Source organism: Lontra canadensis, unplaced genomic scaffold (assembly GCF_010015895.1).
Source record: "Lontra canadensis isolate GAN:19392208 unplaced genomic scaffold, GSC_riverotter_1.0 scaffold247, whole genome shotgun sequence".
NCBI classification, from domain to species: Eukaryota; Metazoa; Chordata; class Mammalia; order Carnivora; family Mustelidae; genus Lontra; species Lontra canadensis.
The window spans coordinates 281,558-308,126 of record NW_022631241.1 but is presented as its reverse complement, the minus strand read 5'-3'; the positions used below and the strand labels follow the sequence as shown (position 1 = coordinate 308,126).

The following is a 26,569-nucleotide window of genomic DNA, read 5'->3' as shown; positions in this document are numbered from 1 at the left end:
CTCTGCATATCAGGGAGAAAAGGAAGTGTATTCTAGTGGCCACAACAAAAGAAGAAATTTACTATGCACTGAAGAGATTTACCATGTACCTCAGAATCATCATATATTGGGAAAAGAGAGATGCAGAATAAAACATCTAAGATTTTTTAAATGACAACGAACTCTAAACTAGGTCTTATACAGTGCACTGAGCACAAGTGGAAATGCCAGTAATACCAAGCACAATTCTACTTTAAGTGGCAGCCAGGGCAATCTTTTTTTCAATCTGGAATAAAACCCTAACACTGTAATAATAAAGCAATCAAAAATTAAAAATAAAATTTTGCATCGAATATCAACCTCAAAAACAAACCAAATGAAAAGCACTTAAGTAATATACTAAAGTATAAAAAAGCAACAACACAATTACTATCAGCCAAATAAAATATCCTACTCCCTCCTCTAATAATGCAGTGGCAAAAAGCAGAGGTAAATGCACTAAACGAGACAGAACACAGAGCAAAGATATCCTTTGAAAGTATAAAATGTAAACAGCATACAGAATTTAGAAATTCAATTTATATATATACCTCACTCACACCCAATGCATGCGCTGCACCTGAGCACGTGCATGAGCATACACAACACACATGTGCACACACTTTTGTTACTTATCATTCAAAGAACTGTATTTTGAGAAACCAAATGTATTAAGTATTTTTCATCTGAATTCACAAAGAAATACCAAATTTTCCCATTTTGATGTCACACTCCTCACAATGGAATAAATTTTTTTAAACCTATAATTTATTAATACCTACTATGGGGCCAGCCACTGAACCAGGTGTTTTACCTGAATTAACTTACTTAATCTCCTACACCTAGAGTAGGAGAGAAGGACATGGAAAGTTCCTGGTAGTAGCTAATTACTTAGAGAAAGTTTACATGCTAGAGAAATACATATGACTCTTTATCACTGTAAAATTTTTCTATTGCACTCATCTAATAAAATTCAGAAATCAATCTTGGACATTCCCAACACATAACACTTCTAAAGAACATCTACCAAATTAGGGCAGTCTCGGCAGGAAAATTCCAGTTGTGGTATGATACATTTGTAAATATATATAGTAAATTAAAAAGCTATATAGTTAAGTACTTTTTTAGAACCTACAATATATAGTTTATACTATAAAATCAACTGAAACACCAACTTGAAAAATTAATTATTAGTAACAAAAGAAAATACAGGCTTATCACAGTGCCTCCCACACAGTAGGTATTCCAGAAACATATGCAGATATAAAAATCAGATTTTTAGGCAAAAAGCTGAATCCTTACTAAGTTTCTTAAGAGTTGAAATAATCTCCAGTAGCAGCTGGGAGTACTTCAAATACACACATGCACACAGGACTACAACCAAGTATAATGAGAAAACACTTATACTATATTCTTCTAAACCCAGGTTTTTCCTTCCATGTTTATCTACATGCCACAGCCAAAATTTCAGAGGACACTAAAATGATCAAGAGATTTTAGGCAAAAAGCTAGGTACTTACTAAGTTTCTTAACAGCGGAGATAATCTCCAATAACAGAAAGGAGTACTTGATATACACATTTGTACACAAAAATATATAACAAAGTATACTAAACAAACACCTCTCACTATATGAAGGAAGCGTATTTTGCTTCCCTTCCCTGCTTGCCTGCATGCTGTGGCCAAATTTCAGAAAAATACTAAAATGATCAAAAACATTTGGTTGTACTTATTTAAATCAGCCATTAACAATGGAGATGTCTAGGTTGTTTAAACCTCAGAAATAAAGACCAGGTCCCAAAAATCACCTACAAAAATCCAGGGGTCCACTGGCAGTGCATAAATTACATTGCTAAATAAGTAAGTTCATCATTCCAAACTGACCAAAACAAGTAATTGCTACTGACACATTAAACACAATATAACAATTTCTGGCCTTTCGAAAACTAATTATTAGCACTTTTCCATTCTTATTTTTTGCTTAAGGAATTAGTACAACTCTTAAAATCTAGAGCCAACATTCCATCTACAAAACATAACAGAAAGCCATCTTCCCAAATTTATATTATCTGGTTATTCAGCAGAGCTTAATGTAGTAAGAAGTACTTTTTCTCTAGCTCAAAATTTCATATATTTCCATGATGAGAGCAAGAAGAATGGATCAAAAATATGACCTTTTGCTACAAAGTCGCATTAGCAGGGTCTCTGAAGGAGGCAAATGGTACTCACATAATAAATGCAAACCACTCAAAAATCCTGTATTTTGTCAAATTTAGATTCAAACATACAGATACAAAAATAAAGAGCAAATTAGAATTCATTCAGCCAAAATGCATCTTAACCAAAAACAAATTTCTTACCCAGATTTTGCTTTTTCTTCTTCAGCTTCTACCTTTATGCTGAGGGATTCATCCACCCCAGTTGTCTCCTCGTCTTTATCCTCCAGATTTTCGTTTTCTTCTGTTTTTTTCATGTTAACTTCTTTTTCCTGATCAGACTGTGTAGGTATAGAGTCTAATAAATTCTTTTTACTTCCCTAGAAAAAGATCAGAGGAACTAAACCAACAAAAGTATAAACTGTCACCCTCATTTCATGCTCTAATTGTTAGCAAAAGGAGGTACCAACCAATACTAATATTGAGAAAGGTAGTAGTAATTTTAAGAAACTCCTGCCATTCCTAAAACACTAAGCAAAAATAACAGCTAATTTTAAATATAAAAATAGCACTTAATGGAAAAAACGCACAAAAAATAAAGTATAACATTTTACGATAAATTAGCTATGAAAACTGTATAGATGAGGTAGAAAATGTACCAAAGAAGGTACAGCACCATTAACAGTATCTGATTTACCAGAGAGGGTTTAATATTTTCCTTTCTTTCAATATCATCATCAGTAGGTTTTTCTTCTTTTGGTATTATATTCTCCTCCTCTTCAATCTTTATTTCTTTGATTTCTGGTTCAATTTCTTCCTTAACTTTTATTTCTTTTACATTTTCACACTCCTTACATGGCTTGTTAACAACTTTCTCTGGCAATGCCATCTGAAATTCAATATTGGCCGACCTACAGTACTCCTCAAAACCATATAAGTATCTGGAAACATGAAGAGAAATTACATTTGGGAAAACGTTTCAAAATACTGCTGTAGAGTTATGGTTTTTAAAATGTGTTCATTTCTTTTAAGTCCTCAGATACTGAGCCATATTATTATTCTTGTTTATTCTAGTTCTGTTCTGCCCAATCTCTTTAACCCAAAGAGAAACATTTTTCGAAGGAAAAAAGTCACTAAAAAAACTACATTGGGGTGCCTGGGTAGTGCCATCAATTGAGCATCCAACTCTTGGTTTTGGCTCAGGTCTTGGTCTCAGGGTCCTGAGATCGAGCCCCATGTTGACCTCCCTGCTCAGTGTAGTCTTCCTAAGACTCTTTCTTCCTCTCCCTCTGCCCAGCCCTCTCCCTCTCTCTCAAATAAATAAACCTTAAAGAAAAAAACCTACACTAAAAGTGAAAAGGCAGAATGTTAAGGATAGTTAACTGTAACAACAGTAGTTATTAAAGGTATCAGTATCCATCTGTTGAGCACCTCCTGCATGCCCTTCACTAGGCCTCTGCATTCACGTGAAATCTTATGTCATCATCAGAGTAGTCCAATGAGGCAAGGACTAACATCCCATCTTACAAAAGAGGAAACTAAAGCTTAGGAGAACAAAGAAATGGTCCTAGAGGCACAAAAGCTAGTAACTGGCAGAACCAGGATTCAACCCTCAACTTTTTAACACTCTGGCATTTTAACCTCTACATAGTACTCTCCAAATTTACTTGGCCACAAAAACTTTCTTCACAGAATATCTCATAGATGTAGTATTCATAGAAAACAATGTAGAAAAGGCTATTATAGAGTGATCAGTCTAGTAAAAATTTCTGATTGCTTCTTAGAAGAAATAATTAGTCTCAGTTATACAGTAAATTCGAACCTGTTTTCTAGGTAAAGTATTGAATGTAGGTTTATTAAGTACACTAACTTTTTTTTTTAATTTTTTATTTTTTATTAACATATCACAGCGCTCACCATAGCACATACCTTCCCCAATGTCCATAACCCAACCACCCTCTCACTCCCCCCACCCCCAGCAACCCTCAGTTTGTTTTGTGAGATTAAGAGAGCACCGACTTACTTTTTATAAGCACATTTAACGTTGTATCCTGCAGCTGAATTTAAGACAGGGATTCCAAGATCTTGGTAGACTTGTTTCCAAACAGCTCCACTTTCAATCTAACAAAGTAAAATGAAAACTCCCAAATTAAAAGGTTGGAATATAATAAAATTTTTATTAATGCAGCATATATATGTTTACATGTATTGGTTCTGGTCTCAAAGGAATGAAAATAACTTAATAAATTCTAAATTAAAAACTTGGTTTACAACAATGTTTTAAAGTTTTAGTATTCTAATAAATCTCAGAATTACAAATGTTGACATATTAGGCCATTTCATTTTTAAATTAGCCCTGACATAGTACGTAAGAAAATACTCAGGTTTCTAAATCAAAATTTGTAATGAAGAGCTACAGATAAAATTCTTTAAGTATTAGTTCCCATAAAACCTATAAGCTTAATAAATCAAAGCAATTCTAAGGAACATAATAAAACATTTTATTATACAAAATCCTTTTTTCCCCCAGAATAATCTTAATTGAAGGGACATCATACATCATGGCAACCTTCAATGAAGATTTTTTCAGCATGTTTCTACATATACACGTGTGTATGTACGTGTGTATGTGTATGTGTGCATCAGACAGAATGGAAGAGATTAAGGATATAAAGAATATTAATTCTCAAGGACCTTACAGTCTAACGGAAAAGAGAAAGAGGACAAACTTCTACCAATATGGTTGTGCTGTGACTCAGACAGACAGAGGTGGTTTATTAAAGTTTGACAAACTTAACAATAAATCAGAAAGCTCATTTGAAAGAATCTTTAATTAATATTAATTTGGTCTAAGGAAGCTACCTGGTTCTAACCTGTGCTTCCCATTTTCTTTTCCTTCTACTCTTAAGTTTTTATTAGTATATAATTTTAAGTAATTTTTAGACAAGAAAACATGTTGTATGAAAAACATGTTTCATTTCTAACTGTAATACTTACATTATCAAATCCTCCAAGCTTGTGTACAAGTCTGAATAACTTAAAGAGATTCAAATTTCGATATCCAAGTACGGGCCGTTTGTTAATAGGTGTGCCTATTAAAGAAAATACAAAATATATTGTAACCATGTTACATTTTTTATTTAAAATTACAAGATTCAGGTTATCACCACTGAATATCTGAATACATATAGTGCAAAGTATATATATGAAAAAACAAATCCCTTAATCAAAATATGATGTCTACGACTTAAGCCCATTTCATTTTTAAAAATTTCTCAAACCAGATTTTGGAAACCTTATATGATTTCATTCCATTTTCATTTCCTTGATGAGCAAAAGAATAAATAGTCGATAAACCAAAATAAAATACCAACAAAACAAAATTTTTTTAAATCAAGGAAACAAGGTTTAGTAGAACTGAAGAAAGGGATAAGATAATTAACAGGCAACAACTTCACAATGAGGGTGATTTTCATGATACTTTCTTTGTATGTTATTAATTGGTTCCTAGTCTAAACAATGATTCCAGGATGAAACTATATAGTTTTGTTTCTTTCTAAAGATATTTATTTATTTATTTATTTATTTGAGAGAGAGAGAGTGCACGGGATGAGGGGGGTCAGGGGCAGAGGGAGAGAGGCACTCTCCCCGCTGAGCGCAGAGCCCAACATGGGGCTGGATGTCACAACTCATGAGATCATGACTTGAGCTGAAACCGGGAGTTGGACACTAAGTTGACGGAGCCACTTAGTTTTGTTTCTTTCTAATGTGGACCATGCAAGGCAAGGACACTAAAACTACCAAACCATTAGAAAGTGGTAGAGGAAATAATGGGATGGAGACATAACTGTGGCCCTTTCAAAACAACCTATGACTGAGATGGTCTTATCACTCTTTCTAATATTAATAAAATATTCTTCACTTTTTTATTTATCTTATACAAAAGCCTAGGAAATTGCTTACACTCTTAGGCCAAGCCTCCTTTCACACAAGGAAATAACATGAAAGCAAAGACATTTCCTATCAAATAATAAAAAGATACCTGCATTATAGTGGCCACTATCACTCATGAGAGCAAAAGACAGTCAGCTTCTACTTATCAGCAATAGAAATGAGGATTTAAAAAACATTAATTTCCATCCTGCAAGAAAATTAATTCCCAGAGTACAGTGGCACTTCTAAATATTATTCATTTTGTCCTCCTCAAGCTAAAAAAGTTTTCCGCTTCTCCTCACTTCCCTTCCTAGCATTTCCCAGGAAAGGAGACATTATATTCTAAACAGCAGAAAAGCAGCAGAGTAACAGGGGCACGGTGACTAGCAGACTAGGTCACGACCGGAAATTAAAGGTTAGCACCCACACCACTTTACCTCAATCCTTGCATTTCCTTAACAACATTAGGCAGATTCAAACAGCTAAACCAAGGCTTACCTTGAGACTCTGTAACCTTTCTCTACATCTAACTCTTTGGATGGTTTAATTCTCTGCTTAGTTCTGTGTGGCTGGGTCACAAGAAGACTTATGGCCCATCTTAGATTATGATGTTTCTCTCCCTCCCTCCCTCTCTCACTCACATGTACACATACAGACAGATCCTAATTATATCAAACAGTGATTCTGGAGAGGGAGGCTTTTAACTAAAAGCACCTATGTAGGTGCACATAAATGGTGCTATGATTCCCATTATGCTATTGCTCGCTTGTACTAGGAGTTCTTTGGGGACCCATGGATGGCGGGCCAGACAGCCAGGACAGAATTCAGGCCATATGGGTCCATGGCCATAATATGCATCAAAATACTATCAAAGTCCTCATTCCATTTACTGTATGACAGGTACTATGCTAGGTGCTGGTGATGCTGCCAATCAAGAAGAGAGCCATGACCTGACTTATGAGATCATGACATGAAGCTTAAGGAACAGAATTCTTAAAGTATTAATTACCTATATAATACATTATAACATTAACCATGAATTAAAAAAAACTTACCTCTATCCTCCATAAATTTGTATAACTGCTGAAGAAAGTTCTCCCTTTCTTCTGGAAATGGTTCTATTTCTTCCTAATTTTAGTCACAGAAGAAAATATTATTTTTCTCAAGGAAGCAGTTTAATAATACAAGATTTCCTACCAACAGCAGAAACTAATATTTACCAAAATGTTTGAAAGGCTTTTTTTTTTTTTTTTTACCAAGTAAAAATTATTTCTTAACACTAAGCTATTCAAAACCAGGCAAGTCTAGACATTTTATGCTTTCCAAAGGAGTATGTCCTAAAAGGTATCTCAACAGTGACAATTCCAAATGTAAATTCTCATATAAGTGAGACTTAGCAAGATGGCTCATGAGCTTTTTACCATATCAGATATCTATTCTTTAAATCAGGGCCACAGGCTCAAGAAGACCTACTCTCGATTACATTAAGTCGGGTCAGGGTTTAACATCAAAACTGACTCCGACTGCTCCTCCAGAACTATACAGGCGTGGGTCCCCTTAGCTGTAACACAAGTATCCTTCACTGTATACAGCCCCACTGTATAGCACTTCAAGCTTATAAAATCAGTAAAGTGGGGAACAAACTTGATCTACAATACCTGAAGATTCAGACTTAGGGAAATCTTCAAGTAATAAAATAGTTCCCCGATTTATCAATTACAAGGGAGGGACTAGCTTCTTGCTGCTGTGGCCAGGGGCTGTGGCAGTAGGGAGCTGGTCCTGAAGCGACCTGCAAGGAGCAGGGTAGTAGGTGAGATGGAGGAACTCATCAATTCAGTGACTATCATCCATTCAACAAACCACTTAATGAGCACCAGTAAGTGTAGGCACTACGCTAGGTGCTGAATCAAATAAAAGAAAAATAATAAGCGATGGAGAACGTGATCATTAGAGAACATGATCAGGAGTAACTGCATAGAAAGTGATTCAAAATCCACACCTGGGGTTACAGTTACTCTGACTGAAACAAATGCATCTTTGATGGTAAAACTTAAGAGCATACTTTTCAATGGATAGTCTAAATAAATCTATCATTTTAATTTTTAAAAAATCATGTGTCTAATGCCATTGTTTTGACATTAACCCTTTTCTTCTAAAAGCTAGCAAAGCAAAGGAAGGCAAGTTAAAAACCAGAAACAAAATCCATGTTGATAAACTTTTAGGTCTGCTGGTTGAACAGAGAAGAATAAATAACAATTATTAATTTGTTCATTAAAAAAAACTGCACTTCTCAATTTAAACATGGGCCACAGAAGCTAGGCTTTGGTAAAGTAATCAGATACAAATCTAAGGGAATCTAACTTTCTAGATATTATCTTAAATGCCCCCGATACAATATTTGACTTTCATAAACTGCCAAATGTATTCCTGTCACAAAAATCTTTCAGTGAAGTTTGTATTTAACTTAAAATATTTAAACTGGAAACCATATTTGCTTTCACAAAAAAATTTATAAAACACAAATCTAAGCAACAAAAATTTTAGTAACTAGTATTTATTGACTCTCATTTATTTACATGTTATACATTCTGACAGACACTCTCGAGTAACACAGGGTCTTTTACCCGTGAAGAGCATATAGGGGAGAAAACAGGTGATACGTGTGTGGGTGGGGGGAAAGGGTATAAATAACAAAAACATGCACAAGGAACAATATCAGGTTAGACCAGCAAATAAGAGTGATTGACTTTCTTCAGGTGAGGGAGGTGATGCTTCACAGAAGGCTTCCCTTTATAGAGGCGACATGTGAGTAGGGTTCTAAAAACTGAACAGGAGTTTGCCAGGCTAAGTGGGGGAGAACAGGGAAGAGCAGTGTAGGCAGAGGTACTGGTATGTGTACAGGCTGAGTAGAAACAAGGTATATAATTTAATATGGCTATAGCATCAAGTTCAAAGTAGCAAGGTATGCCAAGAGAAGTGGTATGAAGGTGGGGCCAGACTGTGAGAGAGGTTCTGTAAGTGAAGCTTGACTTCTGAGTGAAAAGAACCTTTTGGGAGGATTTTTGTTTTTTTTAAGATTTTATTTATTTATTTATTTGATGGAGAGAGATCACAAGGAGGCAGAGAGGCCAGCAGAGAGAGAGAGAGGAGGAAGCAGGCTCCCTGCTGAGCAGAGAGCCCGACGCGGGACTCGATCCCAGGACCCTGAGATCATGACCTGAGATGAAGGCAGAGGCTTAACCCACTGAGCCACCCAGGTGCCCCCTTTCGGGAGGTTTTAAGTAAAGGATTGCTTGTTCATTTTGGCATTTTTTAAAAATGTTTTTAAAAGATTTTATTTATCTATTTGACAGAGAGGAAGATCACAGGTAGGCAGAGAGACAGGAGGAAGCAGGCTCCCCACTGAGGAGAGAGCCTGATGCGGGCCTCGATCCCAAGACCCTGGGTTTATGACCTGAGCCAAAGGCAGAGGCCTCACTCACTGAGCCACCCAGGTGCCCCATTTCGGCATTTTAAAGAGAATGCAGTGGGGAGACTGAAGCTGAAAAACTCCTACACTACACACTGTCATCATAAAGCACTATGTCATAAAACACAAAGTCTAAAACAATCCTATTTCATCAATAGTTGTTTATTACAGTTAGATGGCAGAATAACTTACCTAAAATATTATATATTGACATTAAATTATTAGTTTCCTGAAAACATTCAGTCTAGTTCCCTTAATGATCACAGACACAGACTTCACTATCTGCACCATTCACCAGTAACTTTTAGGCAGTCATTCAACAGAACATTAACAAGTACAGCGGTGCAGTTTCACCAGTAATATCATGGACATCTTTTGTTGGTACTTATCATTGCTAGACCTAAAGTACCATTTACAGTAAAATCTAAAACTTCATCTCCTTGACCCATACAAATTCACAAATGCCTTATTTATGATCTAATTAGAACTATCCACCCATTTGCATTAGATATAATTTAAGATCCTCTGAACCAAAGAGATATTAATCCTTTTTGCTGATTAATCTTTTAATAATACTAGATGGATGATATATTTTATACTTCTCTAGGTACTTCAATAAAATATGCAGATAAACACACAGTAGGAGGTGAGAGGGGCCACAGGATGATGAAAAGCATGTGAAAGTAGCACTCTGCCATATTAGGTGGGTATTTCCCTTATTATCTGATAAACCAAAAGCATGGCAAGATTAACAAACATTTCTGAGGTTACTGAAATAACTTAATTTTATTTTTAGGGCGGCGCCAAGCAACCCATATCGCTAGTGAGGGGTTCTGTAATAGTTCTGTTATAGTTTTTCGACTATCCTTCTATTTTAAATAAGCAAGCAAACTACTTGGTTATGATGGATAGCACAAGCATATTTTTATTATGAAATATTTCTAATACTAAAAACATTGAAGCGATTGATGACTTTGTGCCAAATCCCAACTCACAGAGGAAACCCAACTGTTTCTCTGCATTTCATAAGACATCGACTGTTTGTCCTTACCTCTTCTTCACTGCTATTATCCTCCTTTTCCTTTTCGTCATCTTCCTCCTCCTCCTCTTCCTCCGCCTCACTGCTAGAACTATCTTCCTTCAGTTCAGTCTTCCAATTAGCAGGAATAGTTCTACTTTTATGAAACTCAAGGGCCTGATCAAAGGCTGCAGAGAGGACCAAAACTGTGTGAACTGGAGAAATTAAGACAACTGATTTGCTAACAACATTAAACAAGATAAAAAAATTAACCACTGTGCTAATACCACAGACATTTATCAAGTGTTGGCTGTGGGCCAGGCACTGTGCACTGTAGTGACTCATTCAAAACCCAGCAGTCCTAAGCATCAGGCACCCAATTTATAGATGGCAAACTACTGTTACTGGAAGGTGACTTAGGTTCAAACAAATACAAAGGAAAAGAGAGTTTTCTTCTTTTAAACAAAAATTAAACATGCCTAGTAAAAACAACTTTAAGATAGGTAAACTTTTTGGGGCGCCTGGTTGGCTCAGTGGGTTAAGCCTCTGCCTTCGGCTCAGGTCATGATCTCAGGGTCCTGGAATGGAGCCCTGCATTAGGCTTTTTGCTCAGCAGGGAGCCTGCTTCCCCTCAGCCCCCCGCCTGCTGCTCTGCCTACTTGTGATCTCTCTTTCTCTGTCAAATGAATAAATAAAATCTTTTTTAAAAGTTTAAAAAAATATAGGTAAATTTCTAATCATTGGTCCAGTAAGTGATTATTAAACAGCATTATATACCAAGCACAAAGCCACTGTAATGAACATACAATAGCTGAAAATGTACTATAGATACGTTATCTTCATTCCTAGTAAAACCGGAATTAAAATTTTATCAGTAATTAGCTTAAACCAAAATCAGCAAGACACAATTATTTTTCTTTTACAATACGTGGACAAGAACTCTAAGCCACAAATTCTTGATTTTTAACTAGTCTACATAGCATCTTATCAGATTTAATGAACCTGGGCAATAAGAAAGTTCTACAATGCCAAAAATCAAGTAAGAAAGGCAATTATGGCATATTCCTCAATAAAATATTATTGTTATACTATGAGAGGTGCCAAATCAAAATTACTTTTGATTCCTGTTTCTATAATCCTCAGGAACTAGTATTTTATTTACTAGGCAAAGCAAGTCTATAGTAATTGGCTGATGATCTAGTTTCTCCCCACTCCTAGATTACTGCCCCGATTATATGCTAAAGATGAAAAAACAGCCCTGTAACAGCAAAAGACACACAGATTTACAAAAGTGTAATTCATATAGAACCAAACAGAACTTCAAAGACAGAATTTCAAAAATATGTATTTTTTAAAGAGCAAAAGAAAGTTTAATCTTCAAAAACACTTTAACAGTTTTTAAATTAACCATAAATTATCCCAAGATTATCCTTACCTTGTTTTAATATAGCATCAGGCTTTGGTGCAGTGTCACTAGTAATTTCATGGACATCCTTTCTCGGCACTGAAGTACTACATTATTTGTTTTAATTTTAAAGAAAAAGAAAGCCACAAAAACACAACAGAGATTAAGAGGCCAATCACGCATCACAGAAAAGATACTGAAAATATGGAAACATTAATATTTACAATGAAAGTGACTGCACAGTGTTGCAATTCCCAAACAAAATGCTGGACAGGATGTTAAAATATGTAATCATCTACAGAATAACCCCTCCTTGAGAGATGTTTTACAAGGTATTCTCAAATATCAGAGTCCCTCCTGCCTAATGCAATAATGAAAATATCGATCCTGGGTGCCTGGGTGGCTCAGCGGGTTAAGCCGCTGCCTTCAGCTCAGGTCATGATTCCAGGGTCCTGGGATCGAGTCCCACATCGGGCTCTCTGCTCAGCAGGGAGCTTGCTTCCCTATCACTCTCTCTCCCTGCCTCTTTGCCTACTTGTGATCTCTCTCTATCAAATAAATAAATAAAAATCTAAAAAAAAAAAAAATATCGATCCTGCTACCCAAAATAATAATAAATGAAAATATCTCGATAGCAGGATTGATCCAATAAAAAAGAAGTCAAATGGTAAGAATTTGCCATTGTCTTGGGATGATCACAAGAGATTACTAAATTTAAGACTGGAAGAAAATGTACATATTTATAATGTAAATTTTCTTTTAATAATTGTTTTTAAACTGGAGTCTAGGCTCAAAAGCAAACTTCTATAATTTAAGATCTTTCATGGAACTCCCTAGCCATAGGGAGGATGTCAGATCCAAGCAACTGGGAGAGTTTCTATCGTATATATCACATCTACCTCCTATTTTACAATAATAAACCATTGTTCTCCATCATTCAGCTCTTCTGCATTTGGCTTATATCAATCTACAAAAGCCTGAGAACTACTCCAAATACATTTTTCAACCTATTTTTTTAACTTTTTGTTTTAAAAATTTCAAAAACATACAAAAGGAGATAGAACAGTGCAATGAACCACCACCACATATCCATTATCCAACTACAATAATCATGAACTCATAGTTACTAGTTTCATCTACATCCTTACCTACTTCCTCCCACCCCATGTGATTATTTTACAGCAAATCCCAGATATTATTTAATTTGATTTATAATATACTTTATTATGAAGCTTTAAAATTCTTTTTAAAAATCATAATACCAATACTACACATTTAAAAATTAACGATAATTTCTTAATATCATCAAACCAGTATTCAATTCAGTTTTCAAATTTCTGATTACCTCAGTCTTGTTAAAGTAGATTTCACAGATAGCAATCAAGTATTAGATACAGTAGATATATTTAAATTTGCCTCAACACATCACCAGCTACTATATAGGCAAATATTGACAAACTAGATAAACTCTTGGGATTTAAAAAAAAAAAAAATGAACAAGGAAAGCAGACTTGTAAGACCACTTAAATGATAATGTGAAAAATGATCATACTTTGAAACATTCTGTATGATGAAAAGTAAAAGTGTAAGCTTTAGAAATAACTAATTTATCATTTACCATCCTAACTTGGAAAAACAGCATATTTTTCACCTCTAGTGAATCATACTTACAATTTGCCATCTTTGAAAGACCGAACAAGAATATTATCTTTTTTCACAGCAATTTCATCACTACAATCTGGACAGACCACCTTTTAAAAAAAGTGTGAAACTATTAGAACTAAGAGCACATTTATAGATATTTACGTATCAACTATGTAAATCCTTTCAGAAAACAGTTTCAGCTCAAAGTTTAAAAACTAATTTCAGTTTGTAGGGTAAACAGCTACACGCATGTGGGAATACACACAAGTAATTTTAAATTTACATCCTCTATCCCTCCGGCTCTCTGGATTCCCCACGTTGTTTTTGGCACAGGCTTGTGTCGGAAGCAGAAGCAAGGCCATGCCTAGACTGACGCTGCAGACCAAGTTCTAGTCAGAAAGAGGACGCCAGCATGAAAGTGGGGTCTGGGCCGGTCCAGGGGTAAAGGCTGAGCCTTCACAGAGGGTGTGCGCCACGGCTAGGAGAACTGTGGGAACCAAAACGGGAGCCAGTATCAGATGCTCAACCACAGCAGTCTCGATCTTAAAAAAGCGAGCGATGGGGTTCTACTTACTACTTACATTTAAATATATATAATAGGCACAAAAATTTCTTCATAATACCACCCACTCTAAAAAGTAAACATTTTTAAAAAGACATGGAGGCTGTGTGGGACTGATCACTACCCCAGGGAGGACTTAGCTGGAGCCACCTCAGCTGCTATTTCAAGTGAGGTTAAGAGTGCCTGGGTGGCTCAGTGGGTTGGGCCTCTGCCTTCAGCTCAGGTCATGATCTCAGGGTCCTGGGATGGAGCCCCGCATGGGGCTCTCCCATTTCCCTCCCCCACCCCGCTTTCTCTGCCTGCCTCTCTGCCTGCTTGTGATCTCTGTCAAATAAATAAAATCTTAAAAAAATAAAAAAAATAAAGTGAGGTTAAAGCCAGCCTTCCCAAAGGCTACTGCAAGATATCTAAGAATTTTTAGCATTCTAGTTCCAAGACAGCCCACTATGCATACCAAGAACAAGTTAACAGAATAGTTATATTTCTAAATGAAAAACAAGCTAAGAAAGTATGACAGGTTTGTCTTAGGGATGGGCTTATTGGCTCTGAGATGACACAATGGTACATAAAGGCACGTACTCTCCCCACAGGTCAGAAAGCAGCTAGAAATAGGTTTGTTCTATCCGGTCTTTAAGGAGTTGGTTAACATTTTCCTTAACTGCAACTGCATTGTACTAGGCATTCTTTAAATGCTGATGGCCTTTTGAATCCTTGATCAAAGTCTTTTATACATTATTAGCATCGAGGTAAACTTCCCCATCATTTCAAATAAAGTCCTGAAGTAAATACTTAGCATTTGCTCATATACTCATCTTGTCACTCTATAGGTAGTATCTGCCACCTCGAGCTACTGTACTAGATGCCAGAGAACAAGAGACCAAGACAGTCACTGCTCGTCCCCACGTGGAGCTTGCACCCTTCAGTCGGGAAGACAAGCACTAAACAAGTAAGTGCACGTATATTTAACTGCTACTGCGTGAAGTCCTTATCTAAGTAGGCAGGGACCACTTTCTTGAAGACACAACATTTAAGCTCAGTTTTCAAGACTGAGTGGGAACTGGCCTGACCAAAGGAAGTACGTGGATTCACGTGTGTATAGTATAAGGGGTTTACTGCAAGCAATGGGAACAAATAATGGGAAGGTCCAGAGACAGCAAGTACTGGAACCCATCCCAGAGTGCAAAAGGAGGTCAGTGTGGCTAACTTTCTGCTTGGATTGATAAGGGAGATAAGAAGGGTTCAGATTTTTCCAGCATTTTAGGCCATGTTAACTCTTAGGATAAAATCTAAAATCTTTAAGGAAAGACCCTGAAGCAGGAAAATGTTATAACAGATTTGCCTTTTAAAAATTACTTTGAAAGGGGTGCCTGGGTGGCTCAGTCAGTTAAGAGTCTGCCTTCGGCTCAGGTCATGATCTTGGAGTCCCAGGATTGAGTCCCGCATTGGGCTCCCCGCTCAGCGGAGAGCCTGCTTCTCCCTCTGACCTCTCCCCTCTCATGCTCTTGCTCTCTCTCTCATACCCTCTTTCTCAAATAAATAAATAAAAATAAAATCTTTAAAGAGAATAAAATAAAAATACTTTGAGAAAATTAAATAAATAAAAATTACTTTGGGGGTGCCTGGCTGGCTCAGTCAGAAGAGCATACGACCCTTTATCTTGGGGTCTTGAACTCAAGCCCCACGTGGGGGGGTAGAGATTACTTAAATAAATAGAACTTAAAAAAAAGAATAAAATAAAATAGCATAGAACAAATAACATGGAATGAAAAATTACTTTGGCTGTTGTAAAGAAAATGGGCTAGAGAAGGGCACGAGGTGAAGCTACCACAACCACCCCACGGAGAGAGGCAGCAACTCAGATGGAGAGCGGTGGCAATGGCGTATTAAAGGAAAGAGAGTATCAGAGGCAATTAGGAGAGTGAAGGACTGACTGAGCAGAGGACGCTCAGGCTTCTGTCTTGCGCAAATGACGTCATGTCATTCGCCGTGAGAGGCAACACTGGAGGAGGGCCAAGTTTGGGAAGGAGGGAGGAGAGGACGCGTTTCGATTTAAACCTATTACGTTTTGAGATGGCTGAAGGACATCCAAATGGAGAAACTGAATAGATACCCAAGTCCGGAGGTCAGGATGGAAGTCTGAACTGTAAGACAGAAACTTGGGACTCAATAGCCTAAGTATCAGGGGCTTAAACTTGGGTCTAAAACTGTGAACAAAATCTACCTTTTTCTCTTTTTCTCATGGGTTCTACAGTCCTCCGCTCTACCAACTGGGCTATTGAAGGACTCACTGTCTTATGCATTTCAAAAACTACACATATGGTAGCTTGGGCCAGCGCTGGTGGTGGTGTGTAAATGGGTTCGCTTTCCACTCCGCCTCAGGAACAATAATCCATACTTCATCCTGTTCACCCATGTGTGTGACTGTCTTGGTCCCTAAGGCATTCTTATCCGATAGCTCTGCAACCAGTACTATAAAAGGGGATGAGATCACCCTAAAGAGAATACAGAGTAATGTATTCTGCACCTTGCACAACATTTAAAGGTTGGTTAGAGGAGAAACAGTGAAGGAAAATGAAAAGGAAGACTGCGTGAGTCATGGAAGCGAAGACTTCCTCCTGTTAAAATGGGGTAAATACGGGCGCCTGGGTGGCTCAGTGGGTTAAGCCGCGGCCTTTGGCTCAGGTCATGAGCTCGGGGTCCTGGGATCGAGCCCCGCATTGCCCTCTCTGCTCAGCCGGGAGCCTGCTTCCCCCTCCCCCCGCCTCTCTGCCTACTTGTGATCTCTGTCAAATAAATAAATAAAATCTTTAAAAAAAATAGGGTAAATACCCCTTATTTTTTCAGTCTCAGTTAGGATTCAATGAGACTATTTATATGAACCAGCTTCACATAGTACCTGGCCATGGCAGGTGCTCAACACATGGGGGCTACTTCCTAACACAATGATGTTACTAAACACTTGCAAAATTTACTCAATTTATAAAAACTAATTTTAAAAATGGAATCCCAAATACTATTTATGTGACTATGTCAAGACTGTTTGATCCACAACACAATTTTACACTCTAGTTGATAAAAATTATTCATCCACTATCCAATTTCAGGGGGAGGATTACATATATGAATAATTCTAAGATTCTTTAAATAATACTGTGATGGTTCCTACACTAATTACTAACAATTCAACATCATAAATCCTTAAATATTTTTCTCATCACCGAGGAAATTATTTAGAAACTATGGGTGAGAGAATCTTAATACTGAATATATTAACAGCGAAAAATTAATATTCCTGTTATTTTAGAAAAAGACACACGGAACTGATTTTTAAAACACGTTGCAAAAGAAATTCTTACAAAGAATCTTAGTGTTTTGGGAAAAAAGAAATGATCATACACCCTAATACTTAAGTTTTCAGCTCACCATTAACCAAGTTACTTAATACTCAGTCTTTCTAATTCTTCCCAATACTCAGTCTCCTGATCTCTAAGTGAGGATAAATAATATTACCTGCCTCGTAGTCCTTGTAAAGGTCTTAACACAATCCTTGCAGATGGCAGACATCCAATAACTATTAGGATGGATAGATGGATATACGCAGAGGTATGAAGGTATCATAAAGTATTTACATTTATTAAAACAAATAATTGCCCTTTTGAGTTTTAATTTTAAGATATAACAGAAGTTTTAATTATAAGAGCTAACATTTATTGGGCAATTACTTTGTGCAAAACAGTGAGCTGATAAGCATTCAGGATAAAGAATACAAATCACGTTCACTGAAAAGAATGATAAACAGACATCATTTGCAAATAACAGCAGAAAAAAGATTCTCTTCTTCTACAGTCTTTCGTATGATGAATTTAGAAGTTTTAAAAGTTTGCATTATGAATCTTCTACCCAAAATAGAGCAGTATAATGAATTCCCGCATCTCTACCCTTTAAAATTACTGTAATTTTGCCTTTCTTGGATGACTTTAAGAGTTCTTGGTACTCAAGGACAATTTTGAAAGTAATCTTTGTGTAAACTAAATGATGCTAGTACCATTTCCCTACTCTGTACCTATGAAAACCACTATTAAGATTATCAGTTGTTTTTTTCATGAACCTAAATAGTTGAAAATTAAACTCTTTTATACAGAAGTTACTCACCAATGCGGGAAACCATAGTGCTTTCTTTTTATCCAAACTAGCGTAATCTACACACACAACTTTTCCTAGCAGTTCATCAATCTGTTTCCTATCATCCTCATCTTCATCACTGGAGGATGAAGAAGACTCTTCCTCCGGTCTAGGGAAAGAAAAAAATCAGATATTTCCATTTATCTCCACAAAGAATGAGCATGCCGAGCTGATAAATAAAGGTATTCTACAAATCTTATCCCATTTTCTAAAACCTACAGAACAGCAAATTTAAATTTTTCAAGTTTTCTAAATTTCTAAAGAATAACAAAAAGGATCATCATTAGAAGAAAGCATATCATTTTCCTAGACATCCTTCAGGTTTATTTAGTGCTACTTTAAAAGGTTAAGGGGTAAGAATAGAACAGAGTAACAGTGGTCCCCAAACCCTCAAAAAGCTGAAGGCCCAAGACAAAACATCCCAATACTACACTAAAATATATTAGGTCCAACTCTGAGATTAAAGAAGTTCTAAATTAAAAAAAAAAAAAAAAAAAAGAAGAAGAAGTTCTAAATTTAGTAATTTTATACTCCCAATACAAAGCTAATTTTAAAAAGGGGAAGAAAGATCTTTATTTACTGGGGGCTTGGGATGGGGAGAGAAGACGATCTGATAAGAGATCACCAATGCTATCCTTAATATCAAATATACACAAACTAGGCACTGATAAAATGTACAATACTGTTACTTTGTATTATGTTAGAAATTCCTTTCGGTTTCCACTGTATATTAGACTAAAAAATTAGAAAGAAGTTCACGGTCAGCAGAAAAACAAATTATCGAAAACCATCCACTTGTTGTTAGACAAAAGTATACCAAAAAGTAAAACTTTTTAAGAAGGAAAAAAAAAAAAAAACCCCATAAAACAAAAATTCTACTCTGAATCTGGTTCCAAGAAAGCCCACAACCAGTGTTAAAGAAAAGAAAGATTCTAACAACTGAGTGCTCAAAACGCCCATAGTAAGTGAAGATACAAGAAATGAAGAGACTGCAGTTTAGGTTCTTTTTTACAAAATAAAATAGAAGAATGGTTAGTATTAATTACCTACGGGGATGAAAACATTTTTGAGATAGTTGGTAATGACCAAGTTCACTGAGAAAAAGTGTAAACTGATGGATTACTTTTAAAAACCTTAAACATGATTTAACTATTTGGTTGACTGGGACAATCTAATATACTCTAAAAAATTTGTCTTGATGCCTTTCCAAGGAGATGGCAACATGTCACTCCTTTAAATATTTCAGTATAATTATAAAGAAAGCAAAAACTACTATAATAATACTAAACATTTTGGAATGATATGGGAAATAACACTCTTTGATTTCAGTGATCAAGTGACTTAAAAATTGTCCCTGTTAAAAACAAAGCAAATTTTTCAAGTTTGCTGCTGAGAACTAGTATTCTTTCAAATGGCACTTAAAGCAGTGTTAAGTAGGAATGTAGGAAGTAAGTAGAAGGTAGGAAAAACCAATACACCTTCATATTAGCAAAGCATAAAACCTTAAAAATAGGCACACAGCTTGGGATAATAGTGACAGACCTCCCAAGTCTGAGCTCTAATTGATTAGAAGTGTTTTTTCAAGGGCAATGACTTTTATCTCTTCACTTTCTAATGACTGTAGAAGACAACCAACCTTAAAACCATAATTACTGCTTTTTCAAAGCAGTCATAAAAAACTTATTCAGCTAGGATTTAAGGGACACTTTTTATGTCATTATCATTAGCAAGACAGAAAGTCCGAATATCATGGATAACATATATTTAAATCTGTAAAACATAGAGAGAAAACTGGGCTTTATTTGCCTCATAAAGGCATCTGCATCTTTCTAAAAATTCTCATTTCTTTCTTAAGACTTAACAAGTGTGAAGACTTCAGACATCAGAAAGTGACATAAAAAAAAAGTGACTGCCTACATAGAACACCTATTCACCTTTCATATTAAATGTTCAAGTTCCCACTCTAAAACCAATGTCCATTTATGGACTAGATTTCCTGATCCCCACCCCAAGATTTTGTTCCAAGAGTGCTCATTTCTTTCTCCTTTATCAATTTTTCTGCCTCTACTACATTGAGTCCCCTCAGCATACTGTTATTTATATGCTATTATTTCTCCGACTTAAAAAAAGAATCCCCTGGGGCACCTGAGTGGCTTAGTGGGTTAAGCCTCTGCCTTCGGCTCAGGTCATGATCCCAAGGTCTTGGGATTGAGCCCCAAGTTGGGCTCTCTGCTAGGCGGGGAGCCGGCTTCCTCCTCCTCTCTCTCTGCCTGCCTCTCTGCCTACTTGTGATCTCTCTCTGTCAAATAAATAAAATCTTTTTTAAAAAAAATTCCCCTGACCTCACCTTCCCCACCAGCTACTGCCACCTCATTTCTCTACTCTCCTTTGCAGTCAAACAGCTTGGAACGCTCTACTCCTCAACATCTGGAAACCCTTGGACTCCTCTAAGTATCTTTTCAACTGTCATTTCAATTAGGTGACCCAACCCTCTCATTCAAATTTGCCCCAATCTCTCCTCACTTTTATTTTTTACCCACAGCATTTATAAATCCATCATACTAATATAATCTACTTAGTTCTTTCTTATGTATTTTCTTTATCGCCTATCTCCCATATATGCGAGAATATAAGCTCTAAGGGCAGAGATTTTATCAATGCCTTTTATTCACTGATATATCCCAAATACCTGAACAGTGCTTGGCACAAGCATAGATATTCAATAAATATTTGTTGAGTAAATAAATGAACTGAATAGATTTCTTTCTCTCTACTATGTTATTTCTAATTTTATTTTTCCTAAAATCATAAAATGTATACAAGCAGTATAATGTACACAACCAGTATAAACCACACAACTGTCTATACCTAAGACTCTTAGCCAGGAAATAATTTATCCAAGATACTCAATACACTAGTGAATTGAAATAAATGAGCATCAAAACTATTTTATTTAAGGCTAGCTCAGTCAGTTAAGCATCTTCCTTCAGCTAGGTCATGATGCTGGGGTCCTGGGATCAAGCCCAACTTTGGGCTCCCTGCTCAGCAGGGGAATTTACTTCTCTTTTCCCCTCTGCCGCTCTCCCTGCTCTTGAGCTCACATGTGCTCTTTCAAATAAATAAAAATAAAATGTAAAAATAATAAAAAATAATTTTAAAAAATATTTTAAGGGAGCAAACACAGAGCAAGCAGAGAACCTGCTTGGTGTTATAGCCCTCTGACATCGTTGCTTCTTTGGTGGTAAGATCGTATTTGTTTAGAGAGCCAGAATGAAATAATGCACTGTCTTTGTGACATGATTATCTGATGCCCACTGGAAACAAAGCTAACTACACGGAAATGTTTACCACACTAATTATTTAAAACTGACTGCACATCACTATTAATTGTAAATTAATTGTGAATTAAGTAAGAAGAACTTTAGACAAGATGTGTGCCAAAGAACAGCAAATGACAAGATGCAACCAGAAAAACCAACTTCAATGATCCTTATGATTTCAGGCAAGTAACTTGGTGTCAAATTTTGTCCACTAAATTAAAAACCTTTATTAGTCAGTATCAGGAAGTCTAACAATGTACAGCTCTTTAGAGATTAAAACATAGAACATACGGTCATGTATATACTTACCAATAAAAGGGTTTTATTTTTTCCCCAGTTTTTAATCAAGAAGGAAACTAGAATCAAATTCTCATATCAAAAAAAAACAGCAAATAATAAAAAAAAAACTTCTAGAATTAGATAGTGGCACTGGTTATGCAATCAGTGAATATACTAAAAACACCACACACTAGACACTTTATGAGGGTGAATTTTGGCATGTTAATTATATCTCAGTGAAAAACATTTTTTAAAGATCTGCAGACCTATATAAATACCAAGTACACATCACTACTTTATTGGGTAAACTTTAGTGCTGTCAATGGGTAAAATCCCTGCCCATACATAATCCCTATCAAGAACCATTTTAAGCTTTCTTATGCTTTACTCTTTCTCTGAAGGAGAAAAAAAATAACAAGCAGACTGATTTCTACTGTAGCAGCTGCATATACACTTTTGCCAGGTTATTGGAAAACACTTTTGAGGGGTGAGGGTACACAAATGTTTCTATGATTTCAGTTATTCTATTCTTTAGGCAGAAATAAAACATCTCTATTCAGTGGCTAAATTGTAACAGCAAAATTCAATCAACTTAAACACTGATTAAATGATCAATAACTTGCTTTAAAAAATTAAAATAGAGAATGTTAATCTTAAGAAAATAGCTGAATATATTTGAATTAAGTAATTTAAGGTAGAATATAAATTAAACTCAACTGAAGGAAGGTATCAAAAATAATCAATTTTGGAATATCTGAAGGCACATTAACCAGCATGTGGATTAAAAGTTGTTAAAAGAAAATAAAAGTAGTGATATACTCATAAACAATGGAGTCTGGGGAAGCCTGGGAAGAGATAACCTTATTTATCTTTGTACAAAATTAAATTTCAAAAGACAATCAGAGAATCAAATGAAGACTTTTTTAGTTGAGTAATGGAAGAGGAAATGAAGGTCAGATAAATGACCTTAAGGTCCAGGTCCAAGACTTTGTTGTAGAAAATCACTCAGAAAGGGGAGAAAGAACTCTGAGGGACTGTAATAAAGGAGAAGGGAATTTCCAACTGTGGTACTTGCCTGTGGTGCCTATATACCATGGCATTAAGTGCTAAGCGAAAACACTATAACATCTCTTGGCAATGAGAATGACCACCATAGGGGGAAGGAATAGAGCAAGCAAAACAAGATTATAGATGAGAAAGGCTTCGTTTCCTGTAAGAGTTAATTCTCAACCGCTGGTTGGCCTTCTTACTCTGCACATATGCAATACAACCCCAACAGCAAATCTTTCATTATACACAGAGATTCTCAACAGGAAAATCACTTAGAATGTCTGCTGGACTCTTCAGAAAGCAAAGATCAACCTGCTCAGTGACAACTGCAAGCTTTAGTCTCATCTTCAAGAAAGGGAGACCTCAGCTAATATATTTTTTAATATGTCATAACTGGGTCATTTTTAAAGATCATTCTAGGTGATACTCTATAAATTATCTTACTTCAAATTTATGTTTACATGTGTAGGTGACAGTTGACGAAAGATAAAACATGTCTAAATATTAGATGCAATATTTTTCAAAATTTAAAAAGAATTTTTGATGGACACAAAAATTGTTTTTCTTACAATATATATATAAAATATAAAATATGGAAATATTGTTTCAAAAAATTCAAATAATATAGCCAAAACCAGTTCCACTTATCAGACATAAACACTGTAAGCAGTATCTTTATATACTCACACATATAAATATTTTTATGAATGAAGTCAAGTCACATACTGGTATTTGATGAAAATTTTTGCATTCAATACATGACGTTTTGATATCTAGTATTTACACAGTATTTCCTATATAAACACCTTAAGGGTATGAATTCATTTAATTTTTGCAACAATTCTGAGAGATAGGTAATACTATTATCTCAATTTTACAGATGAGAAAATTGAGGCATGAACACTAAGTAATCTGCCCAAAGCTACAGAGCAAGGAAATGGCAGAGTTATTCACACCCAGGCCATCTGGCTCCAAAGTTCACAATCAAGCCACATTGCCACTCTCAAAAGCTAGAGAAGTAGAAATCTACAATAATGAAATAATTTTACATCAAATACACCCTACCTCATTATTCTGATATCAATGATCATATTTAGAAGTTGACTACCAAAACTATGGAAGACTCTAATGAGCAATGGTAGGTAAAATTTTAATACACAGTTGAAGTCATTAATTTTCAAAGAGACATTGAAAGGTTTATCTTGTAAGTGCTTCAGTGAATAGTCTACGGCAATAAAACATCCCTCTGGAAAAACTGATAACATTATTAGATCACAGTAACATCAAATAATGACAACAGGATGCTCCATATGAGTAATGCTAACATACATTTTTCATTTATTTCTCCTTCTGGATGAACAAGTCGTATGGAGAAGAGCAAATAATAGTTACACCCTGAATACCCTAAGATACTCAAGTCATCAGCAAGCTAAATCCCAAGTGAGAGACATTATTCACTTAGTAATTAACTGAAAAACATCTTCTAAAAATTTCAGAGAGTTAAGAAAAAAAAAGCATGGTCTGAATCATAAGTATAGTAGGAAAATACAAATATGAAATATTTTTTCAGTGTAAGGATTAGTCTTTTAATTTCCTCCCTCCAATGAGTCATTATTTATTTACTGTTAGAACAATTTTAGAAAGAAACTCAAGTACTACTCTATCTAAGTAAGAGTCAATCAGCTGAATGGGAAAAGGCCCATGGAGTATGGGTGAGTTCGAGTCCTTGTCCTTTCCTTAGTGTGTTCCTTAGTGTGTTCATTGTCTCTGAGCCCAATGTCCCCAATTATTAATATGGGTAAAAATAATACCTATCTTCATCACTTTCCTCTAAGGCTGAAAGTACGCAATATGAGAGACAGCGCTTACCCGATCTGATTTCTATCTCCAAAGCTGAGCCATACTTACATTTAATATGTGATTCTTAATACTGAATGAAAGCATTCACTTATGCTAAAGATTTCAGTAATTGGACTCAATATTTATTTTTAACTGCCACTCTGACAATTTTTGGGCTCAGACACGTTAAAATTTTTGAATTTTACCCAAGTGAAATGTTCAAAATTGTTTCTAAAATAACCTCCAATGGAATACATTAAAAACTCACCTTCCCAATTTTCTTCACCTGCTCCTATGGAGGCACCTATGTTCTTAACTATTCCAGCTGTTTCTTTGATAGTTAGTACCTTATCTCTAAATAATATTCTTATACTGATTTATACATTGTAGGCATTATTCTGTCGACTTCCTACTGTTACTAGGACTTAATTTTGTATTTAAGCCACCTCCTCTCCCTCCATCCTACTAAGTTTTCCTTTCTGATACAATTTTCAGGGGAAGTTACTTAGTGCCTTTGCTACTTTTTCTCTATCTGTTATCATCATATCTTTAACTTGCCCCCAATGTTCCATCATATTAAGTAACCGAGTCCACCTTTTTAATAGAGACTTCCATTCCAACGCTCCACATTCTATTGACTACCAGCATCTAGTATTACTACGGAGAAGTCTGATCCCATTGTGCCTCCCAGTCCTTCGCAATAAATGATTTTTCTTTCTCAAACTGTTTGAAAATTGTTTATCTCTGATGACCCTTCGATCCTGTGATCCTTTTTAATTTAAAGCCTTTTGGAGCCTATGCATGGCCCATTAAAAGTAATTTGTTAAACTGATAGAATATAGGTCACAACTGTAAGACATAAAAATAAGTAAGATGGTTTCTGTCAAGGAGATTAAGATTATTAGGAAGAGAAAACAAATACTACAAAGACAGTAACAGATGAAATACTGTTTTTGACATTAGATAAATGCAAAGAATTGGGAGAGCTCAGAGGAAAGAAAAGAGGTCTGTTTTCAAGGAAAGAGTAGGGAGACACAAAACAGTTCACATAAAGGTGGGAGCATTTCTGTTGGGAGACTGAATGAGTGAGATAATGACATGGAAGGTGGCATCTGAGAAAGAAAAAAAAAAGCATGAATAAAAGCAAAGTATCAGGAAAAAAAGGATGTATCCAGCAAATGTTGACTGGTTCCACTCTGACTACAGCACCAAGACGCATGCAGGGAGAAACGGCAGACAGATACGCAGCTGTTAAGGCTGGCTGAGCGTGGAGAATCTCAAGCACCGTGCTAAGGAGTCTGAAATTGCTACGAGATCCAGTTAGCATTTTGCAAAGTACAATTTCAAATTAGTAACTCTTAAAACAATACTAGAAGGAGAAATGAATTCAGGTTCAACTAACAGTTATGAAAATGGACTTACATATGATTAGATCTTCTTCCTCTATTTGTTTTCTTCCCTATGACAGGAGTGCCAAAATGTTCAGGGTTGGTGAGTGGGAGCTGGTCTAATGTCTGTGGGTAAGAACATAAACCCATCAAAGTTATGACGTAGCAAGTTCTCTTTCCTTTTTAAACCAAATCAGTTTAAGAATATGCTTAGATTTGAAGATTAAAAACTGTCCCCAAGGAAGACTAAAATACAACTTTCCTAAAGATAGATAACTGTCATTTCAAAGATATTAGAATAAAGATG

The 26,569-nt window shown here is 35.8% G+C and overlaps 1 protein-coding gene across 6 annotated transcripts in view; it reads right to left on the bottom strand.

The window, feature by feature from the left end:
* The window catches only part of LOC116862475 (AT-rich interactive domain-containing protein 4B), a 141,133-nt gene that overhangs the window by 43,421 nt on the left and 71,143 nt on the right, over positions 1-26,569 (bottom strand). For all 6 annotated transcript variants that reach the window (XM_032849765.1, XM_032849764.1, XM_032849766.1 and 3 more), the window contains exons 7-16: positions 26,297-26,388; positions 18,357-18,495; positions 13,670-13,749; positions 12,029-12,105; positions 10,627-10,781; positions 7,162-7,234; positions 5,171-5,265; positions 4,197-4,294; positions 2,871-3,114; positions 2,378-2,553 (exon numbers count right to left, since the gene is read on the bottom strand). In XM_032849765.1, coding sequence (XP_032705656.1) covers positions 2,378-2,553; positions 2,871-3,114; positions 4,197-4,294; positions 5,171-5,265; positions 7,162-7,234; positions 10,627-10,781; positions 12,029-12,105; positions 13,670-13,749; positions 18,357-18,495; positions 26,297-26,388 — 1,229 coding nt within the window. The remainder of the gene's footprint in view (positions 1-2,377; positions 2,554-2,870; positions 3,115-4,196; positions 4,295-5,170; positions 5,266-7,161; positions 7,235-10,626; positions 10,782-12,028; positions 12,106-13,669; positions 13,750-18,356; positions 18,496-26,296; positions 26,389-26,569) is intronic.